General features: G+C 49.8%; 1 protein-coding gene across 3 annotated transcripts in view; it reads left to right on the top strand.

Moving 5' to 3' along the window:
- The first annotated feature begins 5,363 nt into the window (after positions 1–5,363).
- The window catches only part of Slc39a8 (solute carrier family 39 member 8), a 78,406-nt gene continuing 65,072 nt past the window's right edge, over positions 5,364–18,697 (top strand). The window contains exons 1-2 of one of the 3 annotated variants that reach the window (XM_023703865.1): positions 5,364–5,485; positions 6,129–6,490. In XM_023703865.1, the coding sequence (XP_023559633.1) occupies positions 6,281–6,490 (210 nt within the window). In that variant the 5' untranslated portion in view covers positions 5,364–5,485; positions 6,129–6,280. Of the gene's footprint in view, positions 5,486–5,517; positions 5,774–6,128; positions 6,491–18,697 lie in introns of those variants that run through there. The other 2 variants (XM_004643722.2, XM_023703866.1) reach the window with 2 other exon arrangements.

The following is an 18,697-nucleotide window of genomic DNA, read 5'->3' as shown; positions in this document are numbered from 1 at the left end:
AGAGATAGTAACCAAGAGACAGAGGGAGGGAGAGAGACAGAGGAAGGGAGGGAGAAAGGAAGGAGAGGAAGAGATGGAAAGTTTCAATTAATCAAATTGAATCAAATCACAATTACATGCACAGCACTAAAAACTTAAAACCTGAATATGTTTTGACAACTGCCATCCATGGAAAATTCCACACCACATGTTTATTAAGAATAGTGTAAAATTACCTTCTGTGTATGTGGCTAAGGTGCATACGAGACACAATTAGCTTTGTGTCTAGAGCACAGTCCCCTCCCTAGGAAATGTCACTGTGTGTGAGTGTCTTAAAACAGGAAGCAATCCCAGACTGGAAGCATTTCTGGTCCGAGGCATTTTAGACTTGGGATATCCACCTGTGTGACCCCAAGGACAGTCACTGGCACTTGCTTTCTGGGTGAAATGAGAGACGAGGGATTGTCTCAGGGCAAAATAAGCCACTTGACTAGTCACTTAACCCTGGGTTATATTTCCTTATTTAGGGCACAAACCAGATTAGACTTGATGCTATCTATGGTCCTATCTATTTCTGATTAGTGCTTTAACTTCCTAGAAAAAACCCTCATGAATCTTGCTGGGTTAAAGCACTCTTTGTTCTGGGATTTTCCTGGTGGCTCTCCCCTCAATCCCCTGGCAGCCACTCACCATGCCTGTCTTCCAGCTCGTATTACTCCACTGTCCTAACTTCTGAGCACACCTGCAGCTGCCCAAAGCTTTTCCATCCTTTATGACACCCGGCTTTCACAGTTCCTTAGTGATGAAACCAAAACCAAACAGAAGTTACCTTGATCCTTACTTTACAGACTGCAGGAGACATCTAGAGTCCTGCAGAGATGTGCTCCTCTGCATGTGGTCTTGGCATTGGTGGCCAAGTAGATGAAGGTGACCTGGATAGAGCCACTGGCTTGCCTGTATTTGAGAATCTGAGCTGTGGTATATTTGCAATAATGATGACTAAATATTGTTTAATACTGATAATACAACAAAAAGGAAACTTCTGGGCTGGAGATACAGCTCAGTGGCACAGTGCCTGCCTGGCAAGTTCGAGGTCCTGAATTTAATCCCCTGTGCAAAAAGAAAGAAAAAGAAAAGCAAAGAAAAGAAAGAAGCTTGAACTTGGGGAAAGGAATTGCTCTGAGAGAAGACATTCATAGGTGTGTGTTCTGCTTCACCAGACATTTTGGGTCCAGCCAGACTCGGAGGTTGTCCCGGCTGCTCCTTATCACATGATGCTCCAGCACTCCAGGTCCAAGTACTCTCTGTTGCTGCCTTCTCTGCTTTTGGCCTCTAAGCTGTCCAGGCTTTATACTTAACATTTTCCTTCCTGAAATGTATGGCTCCTCATCTTTCCATCAAACTGTTACCTGCTTTTCAAATTCAGGGTTCCTGCCCTATGGATTATTCATTCACTGCCATCTGCAGGCACAGAGCTCGTTTCTCACCACCGCTGTGTGTGTGCTTGTGCACTTGTATGTGCTGGGGCACGTGTGTTGGATCCAGGGACTCCTGCGTGCTTGACCTTTAAAGTTTCCATCCCTGCAATAGCTCATATTTCTCTGTAGTCCCAGCATTTTAGAGGCAAAACAGGGGTCTCAGTTTAGTCTGGGATTCCCAGGCAGCAGGCACAGTGCTGCAAATGCTGAAAAGATATATTAATGAGGACATCCCACTAGAATTTATGAAAGCAGTAGTTTAGCACAATTTTAATTTTACTATCAATGGCATGTGTTGCTGAAGTGTTTTCTTTTATCAATGCTTAATGGTTTCTTTCTTAAAAATTTGAAGCAATTATACAAAAGTTGAAATACAAAGTTGAAAGCAGTTACAATGTTACCCAAAAGTTGCAAGCATAGTAGAAAGACTTTTACCCTGTGAGCCGCTATCTGAGCCGGTTCTCCTGGAACAACTTCATCTGCATTTCCTACGTCTTTGGCCAGGGCCATTTCCTCACTTTCAAGCATGAGGAGCTATTCCTGGTTCATCTTGTTCTTTGCATATCTGCTCCTGGACTCAGCTCTTTTCCTCTGGAGTTCTGGTTTTGTTCTTGGAGCCTTGCACTTGAGAGCCAAGTTCAGCGCCTTCGTTGTCACACTCCCTGCTGCTAGCGGGTGCTCCTGGCCTGCAGTGACAAAGCTGGGAATTATGTGCAGCCATCTAGACCTCTGTATTTCTCTATGGAAACCATGAATTGACACCGAGGGCACTAATTTCAGCTAAAGAGATCAAGGTTCAGTCTTGCTTTCTCTCTCTTTAATTTTCAATTTCATGAGAAAACTGGTTGCTATGACCCACAACATATGTATTTATTCAACCAATTTTCTTGTGTCTCATTTACTTTCTAATTGCTGGACAAACTACCTGGCAATCATAACTTTAAGGACTCTGGAGAGGTTTATTTTGCTTCAGTTTCAGCCCACAGTTGGCTGGCTCCCAGGCAGGTTCACACTTCAGAGGGGCTTGAAAGAGGAGAAACAGCTCTTGGTATGACAGCAAGAAGCAGAGAGATAGCAAGGAGGAGAAGGGGCACAGCTTTTACAGGCCGTGCCTCCAATGACCCCTCCTCCTACCCAGCTTGACCTCCCAACCTCACACCCAGCTGCAAAACCATCTGTGGATTAATGCAGTATCACAACCCACGATTCAATCACTCCCCAAAGCCTTATCCATGAGTGTATGAGGTTTTGGGGGACATCTAGATATAAATCATAGCACTTTGTGTACAGTTGTTGTGCTTCATATCTAAATGCCTCCCAAGTCTCCTGTCCAGAGGTGGGACTTCTGGTGTATGTGTGGGGGGGGGACAGTTGGACCATAAGCAGACCCCTGCACTCATAAGCAGATTCATCTCTGATGAGCTCATGGCTGATGTGCTATTCCCAAGTGGGGTCTGGGGGACAGGCAGGATGCTGGAGGCTGAGCTGGAAGCTTGTATCCTTGTCCCTAGCTCTTTCCTCTCCTTCTGCTTTTGGCATCTGTAAGCTGAGCAGCTTTGTTCCACCAGCCCTTCAGTGATGATGTTCCTGCCTTGGAGCCTACAGCTGTGGACTAAACTGTCCTTAAACTGTGGACAGGGACCTGGGGTATTTTGCCCCAAAGATAGGAAAGCTGACCCATACCATAATTAACCTACTTCTGTTCCTACAGTCCCTGTTCCTGTTTTATCCTTCTTGGGTCTTGGTATCTCCTTTTTACCAGCTGCTCATCACCCCCTATCTCAAGGACATCACTGTCACTCTGTGTCATCAGCATCACCTGCTTGGCCTCAACTTCCTGTGCTGGTCATTTCTATCTCCACGGACTCCCTCCACTGCACTTGGGCTCCAGCAGCCCCTGCTGGCCACCTCTGTTCCAGGTAGGCTCTGCTGAGGATGCCCTCCTCATCCCACCTGAATGCCAGCAGACACTGGTGACCACATGCACACACACACCTGCCTGTCAGGACGTCTTCCTGTGGTCTTGTCACTCCCCAGCCCCTGAACCTGTCAGACTCCAGCAGATTGCTCTGTCCTCTCCTGCTGGGGTCTCTTTGCCCTTGCTGGAGCTCCACTACGCACTTTGGGTCACTGGGCCCTCATCCGTGCTCCACCCAGGAGTACCAAGGACAGGAAGAGAAAGCACAGGTGAGAGGCTGTCTTCAGAGTCCTTGCTAGTCCTGCTCAGGAACATGTGTGCCTGAGCAAGTTTACAAGAAAGAAATTTGTTCCTCATTTGTCACAATCACAAAAGAGTTGGGTTCTGAAAAATTTGAAGAAATTAAGGGAAGATATGATTTGAAGTCAAATGTCCTTTCTACTGGAGCATTAGACTTTACTTTGTCCTCTGTGCCTTGTGTTTTTCCTAATAGGTGACTTCTCAGTTAGATATGCAGGAATACAAAGGCTGGGCCAGGTTCTCGGCATTCAACCCTGCTGTGCTGGCTTCTAGATGAGTCCGAGAGGAAAGAGGAGCTCGCCAAACCCTGCCCGTGCTGGATAGCCACTCCCTCATTATGCCTGGAAAGCACTTGGACTCCAGAGCAAATTCCCCAGAAAAAGAGCTGTGCTTTGCAGCCTGTTTTTTCAGTCAATCTCCTTGTCAGCCGTGCTGTTATTGACAGGAGGCGCAGTGAGGCCCCCAAATGACCCGAATCATACTTGGATGATTTTGGCCTTTTAGTGCATAAGATCTAGAAATCAGCCTTCCTTCCTTGGTAGCTAGTAACCTCACATTTTCCAAATACTAATTGCATGCATGTATTGCATTAATTGTACTGCAAAAGTTTCTAGACAGGGTGATTATTACCCATTTTACTGTCTGTCCTGTAGGGTGGATGGATTAGCAAAATATGAATGACACGAATGACTGCTAAATTATGTTTTCAAAAAAAATCCATGATATAAAACGTGTGTCATTGAAAACCCATTACCTCTGTTGAAAAACCCCCCAACACATCAACATACCACTTTGTAATCCACAATGTTGGCGGTGGAGAAGCTGGGACTGAACAGCCTGTGAGATACAGAAGATCTTTTTATTTGTTTTTATTTTCTTTTAGGCTTTTTTAAAGACAGGGTCTAGCTTTGTACTGCTGGCTGGCCTTGAACTTGCTATGTAGCCCATTCCAACCTTGAAGTTGTGGTGATCAAGCTGCCTCAGCCTTGTTAATGCTGAGATTACTGGTGTAAACCACCACACTGGCTAGAGAAGCCTTTTTAAACATTCATTAGCTCTTAAAGGACATCTTGAGCCATCAGGTGAAAAGGAAAATCAGACAATAAACAGCATTTAAAAACCCAGCGTACGGTTTAGACCCTGCCCCTGTGATCCGGGACTCTGTTGACCTCCAGTCTTGGGGGCTTTTGCGCATCGTGTGGTTCTGGAGCTCACTGTCAATGAGCGAGGACTGCACCCTGGAGAGGTGGTCAGCTCAGTTCCACCTGAAGGGGCTCAGCTCAGTTCCTCCTGAAGGAGGAATCTGTCCCGGATCCTTTCAGACCAAGCAGGTGGCTGCAGAGCGCCCCACTCCCGCACCTCCCCTGTCCTGGGCCTCCGTGTTTCGCGGACCCCAGGACCCAGGGAGGTGAGGTCCTTCGGCCTGCTGACCTGCTCTGGGCCCCTTGTCCCTTCCGGGGTGTGTGGCTGGGGGCTGCACCGCACCGGACTCCCTGGGCAGCGACGGCAAGACGCAGTTTCGTTTTGTGCCCGGCAGACACAACCTTTGTCCCCGAACTCCACCTTGGCATAGCACTAACTCGCAGAGCTCACACCCGAGCCAGCGTGTCGTGACTCTCATCCAAACAAACAAACTGCCTGTGATCTGCGGATGTTCCGCCGGCACAGGAAGCGCCCCGTCCATCCTGCACACTCCTGACTCGGCTTCCTCTTTCTCCCGCGGGTCAGAAGTGCGACCAAAGCAATTCCTGTCGGTCTCCGAGACCATGCGGGGCTGCAGGCTCCAGTCCAGGACGTCGATAGCACCGAGGTAATCAGGAATGTAACTCCGCATCGGCCGGGCCGGCCTAGGGGCGACCGCAGGGCTAGGGAGGCGCGGGGCGCCGGGCGGGGCGGGGTCGCGTGCGGGGCGGGGACAGGACCGTCCCTTATCTCAAGTCTGGGCGGACCCACTCCCCGCGGGCAGGGGCCCAGACAGCAGAAGACAGGGACGCAGGGGCAGTGTGGCCTTGGTACACAGAGGGACGCGGAGGCGGAGCGGGCCGGAGAGGTGCGGGGTCGGGAGCCCCAACCTCCCTCGCCAGAGCAGCTACCAGGAGTAGGAGGGAGGAAACGAGGGAGGGAGGGAGGGAGGCCCCAGTCCCCGGCATGGGGTAGAATCTCGAACCTCGCACGGAGTTCCGTGCCTTACCCTTCTGCATATTTTATTTTGAGACGAGATCTCACCCGGTCGCCTGGGCTGGGCTGGAACTTGCTGCCCTCCTGCCTCAGCCTCTCACAGTGCTGGGACGACAGGCGCGCGCCGCCGCGCGGGGCTGGAGGGTGGCGCAGCGGCTCGGACCTGGGCCCCACGTGTCCACCTCCGCTGGGCCGTAAGGGCGGATCCGGGTCCGCGCGGCTGGGGCAGCTGGCGTCGTGGCCCCGGCCTCAACCGCGACCCTCCCCTCCCGCAGACTCCGCGCCAGGCTGGGTCCGCGCAGCCGATCGCCCTGCGCCACCTCGAGGACCCGAGTGGCGCCTCTCTAGCGGAATCCGACCCGACCGGGACTCGACCCGCCCGACCCGACCCGGCCGCAGACCCGACGCTGTCCCGCCCCTCTCGGCCATGGCTGCGGCTGCAGCGCTTCTGCTGCTGGCTGCGCCCAGGCTCGGCGCTGGGGGCCCCACGCGCGACTTCAGCGAGGACGTGCTCAGCACCTTCGGCACCAACCTCAGCCTTTCTGTCGCGCAGCTCGGGCTGCTGTTTGGGGAGTTGGGCGCGGGCCAGGGCGGCCACACCGGAGCTACTGGACCCGGCGCCCTACACTTCAATCAGGTACGCGGGACGCGCGGGCGGCGGGGACCCGGCGCGTGCACGGCCACACGCGCGTACGCGTCTGAGACCTGCGCGTGCACAGCTCCACCGTGTGTTCGCCTGCAGAGACGGCTGCTCCGTAGGGTCCAGCATGCACGTGCGCGCCCTCAACCCTGGGCGCGCGGCCTGGGCTCCTGCTGGTGCACAGCGGCATCCGGGCGGGGAGGTGAGGCATAAAAGTCCCTGGACGCGGCTGGTGACCCAGGGTTGATCTGGCAGAAAGAGCTTTCCTCGTGACGAGCTCATGGTTGTAAGATGTTACAGCAAAGTGTCTGAAGAGTTGAGGGCTGCAAGTCACGCCAAGAGGTGCTTTCAGGAGATGGTTTTGGCGTGCTTACTCAGAGACAGCAGGAAGGTGCGTCTGCGCCTCCCGCGTTATCAGCTGCCCAGCGATGGCGGTGTGACCCCTGCCTGCCACAGTCATCACAGCTCCTGTGTACAATTCCTGAGGCAGTTAGGGTTGAGGGGCCTAAGAGACAGATGGAGGACACCTGTAGACCAAGTTCCCAGCTGGCTTGGTGGCCGGCTGGGCTCAGGGTTAATTTCTTATTTGTCAGGTTCAGCTTTGGAGACTAAAACTAATTCAAAGTAGAAACTACATCTGACAGTGCATACACAGTGCTGCCAGTCCTTTGCTGCCTTGAGTCTCAGGATGCCTGGGACACCCAGGAATAGTTCAGAGGCCACCTGTTGCTTGCAGGGCGCTTCCGGGCACGCAGGTGTAGAACTCGAGAGGGCCGGAGGCTCCACTAAATCAACACTTTGGTTTCTTCTCTAATCCTGCTCCTGATTTCCAAGAGCAGAGTGTGATGCTTCCACACCATTTGTCATTGGGGGCGATGGTCGTCCAGTAGCAAAGGTTTTTTTGTGGTTCAGAATTTTCTGGAAACTGCAAACTACAAGTGTTCTCCAGTGACGGACTACATCCATCATGAGGTGGTTGGTGTTCTTTTTGTCATCAACAGCAATTAAAAGAGAGCCGTCAAGGAATTGAACTTCACATGACCTGGGCTCTTTGACCTAGAATGTTTTTGTGGTCCCCCCATGCATGTGTTTTAGTAAACTGTCTCTGTCTCCTATCCGGCATATTATTTATTATATCTGGTTTAATGTCTGCAGAATGATCCGTTGGAAAGGCTGACATGCCCATACATTATACTGATCTTTTAGAAAGTGATGCAAAGAACTTCTTAGGTGTTTTCCTCACAAGTTGTGCTGTCCTCCTTGAAAGGTGCTGACCTTGGCAGAGGGCATGGTAAGCTTGAGAGAATGCAGGGAATGGACTTCAGTTACCTATCTGTCCCCACACACATTGTTTGACCTAAGAGCTACCCTTATCTTGCAGTGTCTGCAGGTGAATTGTAAAGGGGCCAAAGATCCTCCAAGCCACCCTTACAGAGACTGGGAAATGGCTGAGTTTGTTGTGAGTGGGATTCTTGGTTTAGTATTAAGGATTTGACTAGCAGATAAATCATGTGCATGTTGATACCTTGCCTTTCATCTTCATGTTTGAATGTTTAATTACTCTCATTGCGGCTTCTGTGGCCATCAAAGAGACAGGAAGAAGCCATCAAAAAGAGGAAAATTTACAACTTAATCAGGCCCATCAAGCCTCTACTTAAAGTTCTAAGAAGTCCCAGTAAAAAACAACAGTTGGTTAAATGATGACACATTAAGTCGATCCAGACCCATCCCTTAATGTGCTGCTGATTGCTGGAATTGAGCCAAGACATTCTCAGTGCTGTGGCCCAAAGCCTTGCAAGGGGAAGCAAATGGAGCTTTTAGGGTCTTCCTACTGGAGGGAACACAAAGCCAGGGCTCACCTGGCACAGAGGGGACTGAACAGTATGTGGTGTATGATGAAAAGGCAGGGAAAATAGCATTTGTTCCTCTGGGTCAGGAATTTCCTGAGTCTTCTACAAGATCTGTCTCCAAGCAATGCTATTCTTTTGAATGAAAGCTGTCATATGTAGGAGGCAAACTTCTTTCAGGTAATAGGCCACTGAACACAGAGTTCTGTTAGATTATTTTGAAAAAAGTTCTGTTTTTTTTTTTTTTATTCCTAAGTACTGATGGTCGAGAGATGATAAAACACTTGTCATAATTTCTGTGCTTTTTATGGCTACTGAGGGGCCATAGAGTGGATAGAAGAGGTAAGGGAGGAACAGAACAGGAGTCCTTCAGTGGTGAGGTCCTGGGGCCCATGACCTTCACAGGTCCATTCTGCTGGGGTGAGGGGTTGCCAGGATACACCCAGAGCCCCCAGTACAGATATCATGGATGGTTAATGGGGGACCTAAGATGTTTCCACAGGTGTTCCTTTCTCTCAATTCCATGTCCCTCATTTCCCCTTGTCCAAATGTGTGTGCACATGTATGCACCTGTGCCCATGGGTGGACACCTGTTCAATAGCCTGTGCACCTGCTGCTGGCCCATCTCCTTCTAAACCCTCAGGTCCAAGGAGGCTGCAGGCAAGCTAGAAGGTGCAAGGGCTGAGGACACCTTTGTCCCAAATCACAAGCCCTGCCAGCGCTTCAAGGGGTTACTGGACACCCTCTCCGGCAACAGTTTTTCTTTACCTTCTTGCTCTCACCCATTGCATGGACCCCACTTCTAATCTGTTTGTATTCATATCCTGTCATCCAAAGCAGTGCAGCAAACACTGTCTCCTTTCGCAAGCCCTCTCCTAACTGTTCTTGAGGCCTGACACAATGAGGACCCAGCCCCTCACTGCCTTGGCCTGAAGTTCTTTGTGCCCTTGATAAGGAATTCAGTCAAGATATGCAGAATTCATCTGAAAGTAGCTACAGAGAGAATTATGTCTTCAAGTGAGAAGGCAGGCAGCACCACGAAGGTGTCTGCCCAGGGCACACAGAACTTGGTGTGCATGGGTGGTTATGTGCTTAGTGCCCCTCTTCAGAGGGCTTTCCTGGGAATGTTGGTGTCTCAAACTGTCTTCCTTGTTCCCTTCTGGTGGTCTTAATCCTGCCCGTAAACTTCAGTCATGTTTCCACCCAAGGAAGGAGGGTCTTGAAACGGTGCTCCCTTTCCTGAGATCTCAGGACAGGGTATCAACTGTGCATTAGGTGTCCAGAGGGTATGTGCACAGAGGGTAACCTTCTGATGTCATCATGTCCTAAGGATCATTTTAGGTCTGAGACCTAACCAACTATTATAAGTGCGTTACACACTGAAATCCTTGTTTCTTTACTAAGTATAACTGCTGAAGTATGCTGCTTCACAGCCCTCCTTCATGCCTAATGTCTAACCGCCTAGCACACTCACTGGCTCTGTCTACTCTGCTTGCTTTTGCCGAGCTGGAGATGGAATCCAGGGCCTCCTACCTGCTCGGCCTATGCTGGCACCTGAGCTGCAGCCCAGTCTGAGGCCTCAGCCTCGAGCCTGGCTTCGGGGCCCTGCTTGGCTGCTGCCCACTAAATGAGACCATTCACACTCCATGGAACCTCTGACACTTGTTCAACCAGTTCTCAGCTTAGTTCCCTTCTTGAGCTTTTCCTGCCTGAGCACAATGTTCTTCTTTTCCTTGAATCCTTCAGTCAAAGTGTGCATTGAAAAAGAGCCCAGGGAAGTGCGGCCGTGCCACTTTACTGGGCATCACAGCCAGCTCTGATTCATGGAGTTCTGTGCTTCCTGAACTGCTGAAATTCTCTTATGCTAATGTGAACTTAACACTCATGCATTGAGCAGACTTTGGGACTGATGACTGCACTCTGGTTAGTGTTAGAGCGGTCACTTAAGGCACACATCCAACTGTGTCTCTTGTAGTGGAAGCGACTCAGTCCCTTTAACACACTTTGGAGCCCTCTCGCTTCTCTGTCTACACCTGTGGGTGCACAGACAGCTGTGCAAATGTTGCTTCTTTGGATATGTTTCTCTTGACCTGCATGAGATTTGCAGTCCCTTTTATGTGATCTCTGTTATCTGTGTAACCATAAGGAACATGCTGTGGTTATATTTCAATGTATATCATGTTTCATGTGTTATAATCTCTGTGTACTTAGCCTGACTCCCATTGCTTTCTCTCCTCCCCAGCAGCTTTCATCTTTTACTTGTGGCCTGTGCAGTGCTAGGGAGGAACCCAGGCCCCTGGACATGTTGGGCAGGTGCTGTGTTGGTGAGCTGCACTCCACACTCTGGTAGAGTTTAGATAAACCAAAGGGAGCCTCCTGACTCATCTTTCTAGGGGATGGTATAATGCCTGGCTCATAGCATGCATTGATTGGAAATTTTGGGAATAAAACATAAGTAGCTTGAGTCTTCACATGACTTCAGTTCATGGAGGAGATGGACGTATGCACACATATCTATGCTGCATGACAGAATGCCAAGTATGATGAGAGAATTATAAGCAGAAGTGGAATGGGGTCCAGTTTGTGTGTTCAGAGGCTTGAGCTGAGGGGAGCATGGCCTCATTGGTGGGGGTCAGCTGAGTTGCTGGGCCACTGGCAGGAGGAGGAGCAGCTACTCCCACCCAGGGTGGGGGAGGGGTGGAGCAGCTAGGCAGCCAGCGCCTTGTGGGAGAGCAGGTGTGGGTGTGGAGGAGAGGGTGGGGAGATAAACAGGGGCTGTTACATGATTGATTGTTGAGTGGCTTATTTGTTAATAATCATGCTGAGGCTGGGACGCAGAGCCTCACTGTGCAGGAGCCCACCCCTGAGCTGTACCCCTAGTCCTTGCCTCGGACTTTTGTCTGGGAGGATCATGGAGCCACGATGGTTCCCTTCAGTGCCTCTGCACCTTGTGGGGTCAGAGGCAGAGACCGTGAGATAAGTCCTGGCTCTTATCAGTGGATGACCAGGCCAGCAGGCGTGTGTGTGTGTGTGTGTGTGTGTGTGTGTGTGTGTGGTCACTGCATGCATGTTGTACTCACATTGCTTATTTAGTGCACTTTTTCCAAGGCTGAGGTCGAAGACACACATGTGATGAAGGAGGCTGTAGGAAGCCCTGGCTATGGACAGAAGATGAAGAGCATTTGTTTATTTTATTTTATGCTCTTGACACACGGTCTTGTTATGTAGCCCAGGCTGACTTCAGACTCTCAGAGATGCTCCTGCCTCGGCCCCCTGAGTGATGGGATTATATCACCCATGGATGGCTGCCTCTGCTCTTTGTTCCTTTGCTTTGGCCTGTGTGGTTAGTCACAGCGGGAGGAAGCCTGCAGTCAGAAATGCCTCTCTGGACCTGCTTGGGCAGGGAGAGGCAGGAAGGACCACCCTGAAGAGCAGGGTGAGGTCCCCTGCCCAGCGTCCTTGCAGGGCACAGCACTCTCACACGGTTGCTATGCACCGTGTGTCGGGCACATCTCAGCCTTCAGGAGACGAGAGCTGCCTAGGGCACTGTGGCTGTTGTGTCAGGAGCTCAGCTTGCTTCTCTTTCCTCATGTGACTCCCACACTTGTCCCTTCACCCTGCTGTGGAGGAGCAAAGGACAAGGGCCAGGAGCATGGTCATTCATGGTGCAGTATGATTCTTAACCAGTTCTTTTATGATCACATTTTATCCTCATGACAGTCCTGTGATACAGGTGCCTTTTGAGGTAATACGACGAGTTGAGCCCAGAGCCTTTGCCCTATGCTACAACCTTTTTTTATTTTGGGTTTTGCTAAGGCACTAAGTTGCCCAGGCTGGGTGTCTACTTTCAGTCCTCCTGCCTCAGCCTCCCAGAGTGCTGGCATTACAGGTGTGCATCAGGTTGGATGCCCAGCTTAAAGGTACCACCGTCATGTTTGTTTTATGCATAAGGACAATGTGGCCCAGAGAGGTTCAGTGATGGGACGGTGTCTTGCAGTCTGAGGCTCAGGCAACCATCTCACACACTGGGCTGTGATCCAAAAAAGCATGCTCTCTCCTGCTGGAGCCACCAGTGCAGGATCTGAAACATGGACAGCACTGGCAGATTGTCCCTCGTCTGGCCTCATCGCTTGGTCATATGAAGCCACAGTGCCGGGGATGTTGGGTTCAGTGATGGTGACAGTGCTGTGCAAGTGCTGCGAGGAGCAGGCCTGGGAGGCAAAGCTGTAGTGGTGGAGAGGGCACCACAGACAGCGTGAGAAACCCACAGGCTGTGGTGAGTGGTTCCTGGGCAGGGCAGGGCCCTGGAGGAAGAGCTGTGCTTGGGCACCTGCTGATCTGTTTGGCTTCTGCCTCGACACCTGGTTCTCCGCTGGGATCCTGAGTCACACACTTCCTGCAGTGGACTGCAAGTCCCGCTGTTCCTTTCTCTGATGATGAATTTTTTCTGAGACAGCATCGTGAGCACCGCAGTCCCTTCTTCAGACTGAAGGTGGGAGGAACATCTGTTGGGCTCTCTGGGTGGCTGTGGACAAGCTCTGCCTGCAACCTTGCAGCATAGAACAATGCCAGGGCCCCCGAGGTCTGCAAAGGGCTTGCATTTCTGACCCTACCCCTGGAAGGAGTGGGCGTGCACCATTCTGTGAGGGCAAGACAGGGTTCCCTGGCCTCAGGCTGCAGTGCTTCCACTGTCACAGGGAGAGGTGACTCCCCTCCTTCTGAGACAGACCTTTATTTCTCTCTGGGGGCATGAAAGTAGATGGGAGGGTGGGAGATGTGGTGCTTTCCATGGTTCACACCAGGTTCCTGTTTCCTCCTCATCTACTCTGGAAACTTTGAGAGGCCAGGACTCAGTTTCCTTATCATGAACACCACTACTTTTCAACTATGACTGCAGCTTTTTTTTAATTTTTTATTTATTTTTGTGTGTGTGTGTGTGTGTGTGTGTGTGTGTGTGTGTGTGTGGCCAGCTCAGCCCACCAGGGGGCAGGGCTGGCTGGCATGTGGTGCTGGGGGATTGAACTGCAGTCCCTGTGTTTTGCTTAGTTTAGCTTGTTCTAAGTAGGTGCTTTAGACCACTGAGCCATCTCACCAGCCCCTATGACTGCAGCTTTAATGTGTTTTCTTTACTGTAATGCATCCGAAATATCCTAGGCCATCAGTTTCTTTTGGTAGTAATGGAAGCAGGTGAGAAGCAAGGTGCAGTTGCGCAGCCCTGAGATCCCAGCACTCAGGATGGCTGGGGCAGGAAAGCTGCAAGTTCAAGCCCAGCCTGGGCAAGTAAGTGATGCAAGAAAAACGAGTCTCAAAAGCAACACCAAAACTCAAAACTAGCTGGGGATGTAGCTAGTGCAAAGGTTTGGCATGGCCTCGAGACTAAAAATAAGCCAATTCTGACACCGATGCATCCAAGGGGGCCTTACAAACATAGTGACCTCTATGGAGAAACCTAAGCTGGGGAGAAGGAACATGGAAAGTCACATATTAAAAGAAACAAAAGCTTCACTATATTTCCTTTTACCTGGGAAACATGTCAGTAAAATTTAGTATGCTATTTCTTATATACAAAAAACCTTTATATGTGTGCATCAAAGAAAGAAATTCCTGGTTTGCCTTGAATTATTTTCCATACTAGGTACTGGGCTCAATCCCTAGTATCATCAATAAAAAGTATCAGACCTGAAGTTGGAGGGATCTGATCCTCAGGGAAAAGTAAAGCTCCCCCAAGAGAAGATGGCCCAGTGGTGTTGGGGTGGGGGTCTGCAGGTGACTTGGGTGTGGGATGGCACATAGGGGACCCACACAGGAGGAGTGCAAACAGCTAATGTTGAGATCCCCTACTGTGCCATTTACTAAACCCCATAGAAAGGCCAAGGTCTAGGCAGCTTTACTTGTAAAATCTTGTAGCTTTCGAGTCTTTTCCTATCTTCCACGTTCCCATTTGTAATGGAAATTAGCTTATCCTCAAACTGGTCCCAGTTGTGTGTTTTCAGTAGCCAAGTGGGTTTGCTGAGGCTTGAGATTTATTTTATACAGAAATGAAACCATCATTGAGTTCCCTTTGTGAGGATGAGATTTGAGAACCAGAAAGTCTTCAGAATGGAGCCTTGTTTCCCTGGGTTTCTGCCTCTTTCCAAAGGTCCTCTGTTACTTTTCTTGGCTGAACCTTTGAGGAAAACAAAAACAACAATGTGTGAATCTAGATCACAGGTGTGAGTGGACAGGTAGCACTGTGATGTTAAAATGCAAATACTTTATACCTTAGTCATGGCAATAGTTGGAGAAAATAATAGCACAGAGAAAAAGTAGAAGAGAAAATTATAATAACTAGGATAGTCAGTGGGGAACCTACAAAGCTTTAGTTCTGTGAATCCAGTTCAGAGATAATCGAGATCTGTCTCCACTGGATTTGCAGTTTCTTAGCTTTTTATCCACATTAGAGAGCAGAGAACACTGGTGGCATGCTGACCTCTAGGTCAGATGGCCCTGCGATGTCTTTAATTGTTTCACTCATTAGCTTTGAAGTCACAGCATGGGCCAGAACCTCTTTAATCCTTACTTTTCACATCTGTGAGTTGAAATGGATGTCCCCAACTCACAGGCTTGTTGTTCGAATTAAAAAAATAAGAACAATATTAACATTTTGGGAGCACTTACTATATCCCGGGGATTTATATATTCAATGTGTTACATGCAGTGATAATAAGAGGACAAGGTTACTTGTGTCACTTTCTTGGAATAAATAATAAAAAAAGACAATGCTTATAAAATCCTCAACATGATACCTGGCTCACATTAGGTGCTTAATATTGGGTCATTATTTCCTGTGTCACTTGACAGAGGAATGCTATCCATAAAAAAAAAAAAAAGTCGTCTTTTGTTGTATGTGTTCGTGGGTTAGGGACAATCAGTCTATATCAGAAGGCATCTCTGTGAAAGTACACAAGGACTAAAGCAATAATAAGTCCCGTGAGAAGTAAGCCAGCCCAGAGGCTTTGGTTTCCCTGGCTTCTCCCGCCTCAGAAAGGCTTTTTTGGCCTCTGTTTTCCTTTGATCAAACCCTGGTCATTTTTCTGAATATGTAAACCTTACGTGTACAGACTGATACAAATAATCTGAGTATTTGGACACATATTGAAATGATTCCTATTCCTTTAGGTGATTTAGAAGGTATATATAGGAGTTGGCTCTATTTTGTTTGTTCTTTCCAAATGTTACATCACGATTAAAATGTGAGTGGTTCAGAGTCGATGTCATGTATAGAATTGTGGCTGTACATTTGGATCTATTCTAAATCTACACAAGCTGCTATGTGGATATTGTTAGCTGCCAGTTTTGGGACCCTCCCTGGTCAGCTGAACTTGGCCAGTTGGAAAGCATATGTGAGAATGGAGCCATTTGGGTCTAGTGGGGAGAGGAGGGATGTGTGCTTCGGCAAGGGTAGGGAAAGGGGGTTGCCCGGAGCTTAGGTGTGAGGGCTCAGGGAAAGCAGGCTCCGAGGGCAGCTGGTAACCACCTGCTTTCCATTGACTCTGACTGACAGCGCTGCTCGTGGCGAAGGGGCCTGTGCTGGGTGGAACTGCATCTGTGAATGCGGCGCACTGCCAGCTCTGCTGGCTCTAAAGGACTCTCGGGTGCTTTTGGTGGCTCCTTCCTCCCAGAGCCTCCGCTCAGGCTTCCCCTGCTGGGAGGGACGACCTTGAGCACATGGGGGCTGCAGAGCTGTGCCCCGGGCTGGCAGGAGAGGCCCTGCTCCTCTGGTGGAAACAATGGCTGTGGCCGGGGGCTTCTGTGTGCCAAGCATTGTGTGCAGTGCTTCCTTACGCACTGTCCTGCCAATTCCTTTAATCCCCTGGGGGAAAGGCTCTCCTCCAGGAGGAAGTCCAGCTTCAGACAGCTTGGGGTGGCAGCAGTCATGCCGACTCCAGGCTTGGGATTTGGGTCCTGTGTTGCTTCCCTTCATCTGTGTGTGTGTGTGTGTGTGTGTGTGTGGTCCCTCCCCATAGCTCCTGTGTCATCTCTACTTGATGTGGAGTCGCTGGTGCCAGTTTCTCATATCAGATGGAACTGTTAGGGAGCGCAGGCCTCTGCTGAGGTTCTGCTGATGTTTTGGGTTAAAAAAAAAAAAAAAAGAAAACAAACATACTTTTCGTCCTGTGCTGAAACCGCCCTTAAAGTAATCCTGGTGGCCTGCTCTAACCCCCAGTGTTAATTCCTCAACGAATGTTTTGAAGCCATCCATTGTTTTCCAGCCATGGACATTTGATGCTCAGAAGGGTCGTGTGGGAGGTTTAAGACTCAGTTTCCCTGAAACCAAGGCACAGTGAGGCCTTGGTAGGCATCAGCTGGGTGTCTGAGAGATGGAGTGAGGGCGCCTGGCTCCTCTCCTGTCGCCCCTTAGAAGTGGATGCTTGGTGGCTGCATCCTGCTCTGTGGCCGTGGCTCACTGGCTGTGGCCCCCGCACTTTGCCTCTGTGTGTCCAGGCCCTGGAAGCGCATCGGGCCATTCATTTTCTCATCTATGCCTCTGTCCAGCTTTTGTGGTCAGCTTCTCACTCCACCTCCCCGAGACAATTCTGCTCCAGGGTGCCAGGAGCCTTCTGATTGCTAAGCGCAGAGGGCTCACCTCATGCCTACCTCTGTGTTGGAGTTGATGGGTGGTCTTGCTCATGTCCCACTCCTAGAAGCACATCCTTTCTTCCTTTGGGCTTTGTCTGCTGTGTCCTGTTTGCCTCACAGAATACTTCTTTCCTCCTGCAGTTTCTTTTGCTTATTCCCAATGGTCAATGCCCCTCTGAGCTCTGTCTCAGGCTGCTTTCCCCAGCCCTCACACCTGCTGTGCTGCCTGCGTCACTCCTCCGGCTGGTCCTCTGCTTCCTGACTGGGCTGGCCTGGTTCCCACTTCTCCCCGGGGTCTGCCTGCCCCATTGGTGCCCACTGGCTCATCACTTTCTCCATGTCTCCTGCCCTTCCAGGGCTCGGAAGCTCAGAGCTGGCTGTTAGTCCCCCTCTATGGCATGTCACACATGCCCACTCCCTGTCACATTACTCCTAAGTATGTTGATTGCAGTCTCTTCAGTGTCCTGTTTTGTGTACCAGACACAGTGGCAGCTACTTTCTGGGACTGTCATACAGGTGACCTCAGATTGTGCATCCAGCTCTTGGCTTGTACCCTAAATAAAGTGTGTGTGTGTGTGTGTGTGTGTGTGTGTGTGTGTGTGTGCATGCGCTCAGTAAAGATGACCTGTGGCACGGCCTCTGCTGTGCTCACGGCCTCTGCAGTGTCCTTCCCTTGTGCCCATCTGTGTCTCTCATATGCAAGTCTGAGTTGTCACCGCTCTCCAATGGCTCCTAGCACAGCTAATATTATCCCGTGTCCCCACTTGGCTTTCTGCCACCTGTCTTCCTCCTTCTTCCTTCATCCCTTGCACTGAGTGTTGATTTCTACAGGAAGCTTCTGATGATCCTCGCTACTTCAGCACAGGCCAGCTTGTTTTTCTTTAGGCACTTAGCAGGGCCTGCTGCAGTTCTTTGTGTGTTCATCGGAAGCCTACCAATGCCCCTGGAAGGTCCATCGGCTAAGGACCATTGTATACTGATGAAATTATCTGTCCCCCTCTGTGGTGCCTGTCATGCAGTTGGTATTCAGCAGGTATTTGTTGAATGACTAAATATTGTTCGATAAATAACTTTGAACATCAAGTTTTGTAGCAGCACAGCTTTCTAAATTGGTTCAGACCATCTAAATAGTCCAAGGGAAACCAGCAATTTCTTTCTTGGATGTAGATGTATTAATTTCTAAAATAGTATAGAGGGAGTTGTATGCTAAAAGTTTGTTCATGTGTTGTCTGAGTAAAAGGAAACAAAATTGAACTTTTATCTGAATTTCCTAGGCTTCTTTCCTTTCATTTAATTTTCTCTGTAGCTGTCACTATGTTCTTTTTTTTTTTTTAAATGTATTTAGTACAGGGTCTACAGGGTCTCACTACATATATCAGACTTATAGTGATTCTCCTGTTTTCAGCCTCCCAGGAGCAGGGAATACAGGTGTGCGCCACCACCCCAGTTTCAGTCACCATCTCAGCACGCCCTGGGGGGGGGGTAGGGCCAGCATGGCATGCTGGGCATCGAACCCCAGTCCCTGTATCTGCTTAAGTGGGAGCTTTAATCTGCTGAGCCATCTGGCCGGCCCTGTCACTATGTTCTTAAGGGTGAGTTGGAGGAGTTGGTATCAGGATTGGCTTATTTCTAGTCCCCAGGCCACAACAAGCTGATTCAGGGGAAACTTCATCCAAGGAACAGGAAACCTCATGATTAAGAAATCTGTCCCCAGAAAGAATGGCTATCATAAAGAAAT

This window comes from Octodon degus, unplaced genomic scaffold (genome assembly GCF_000260255.1).
Source record: "Octodon degus isolate 3935 unplaced genomic scaffold, OctDeg1.0 scaffold00183, whole genome shotgun sequence".
Lineage (NCBI taxonomy): Eukaryota > Metazoa > Chordata > Mammalia > Rodentia > Octodontidae > Octodon > Octodon degus.
The sequence above is the reverse complement of the archived record's forward strand: the minus strand, read 5'-3'. Positions and strand labels throughout refer to the sequence as shown.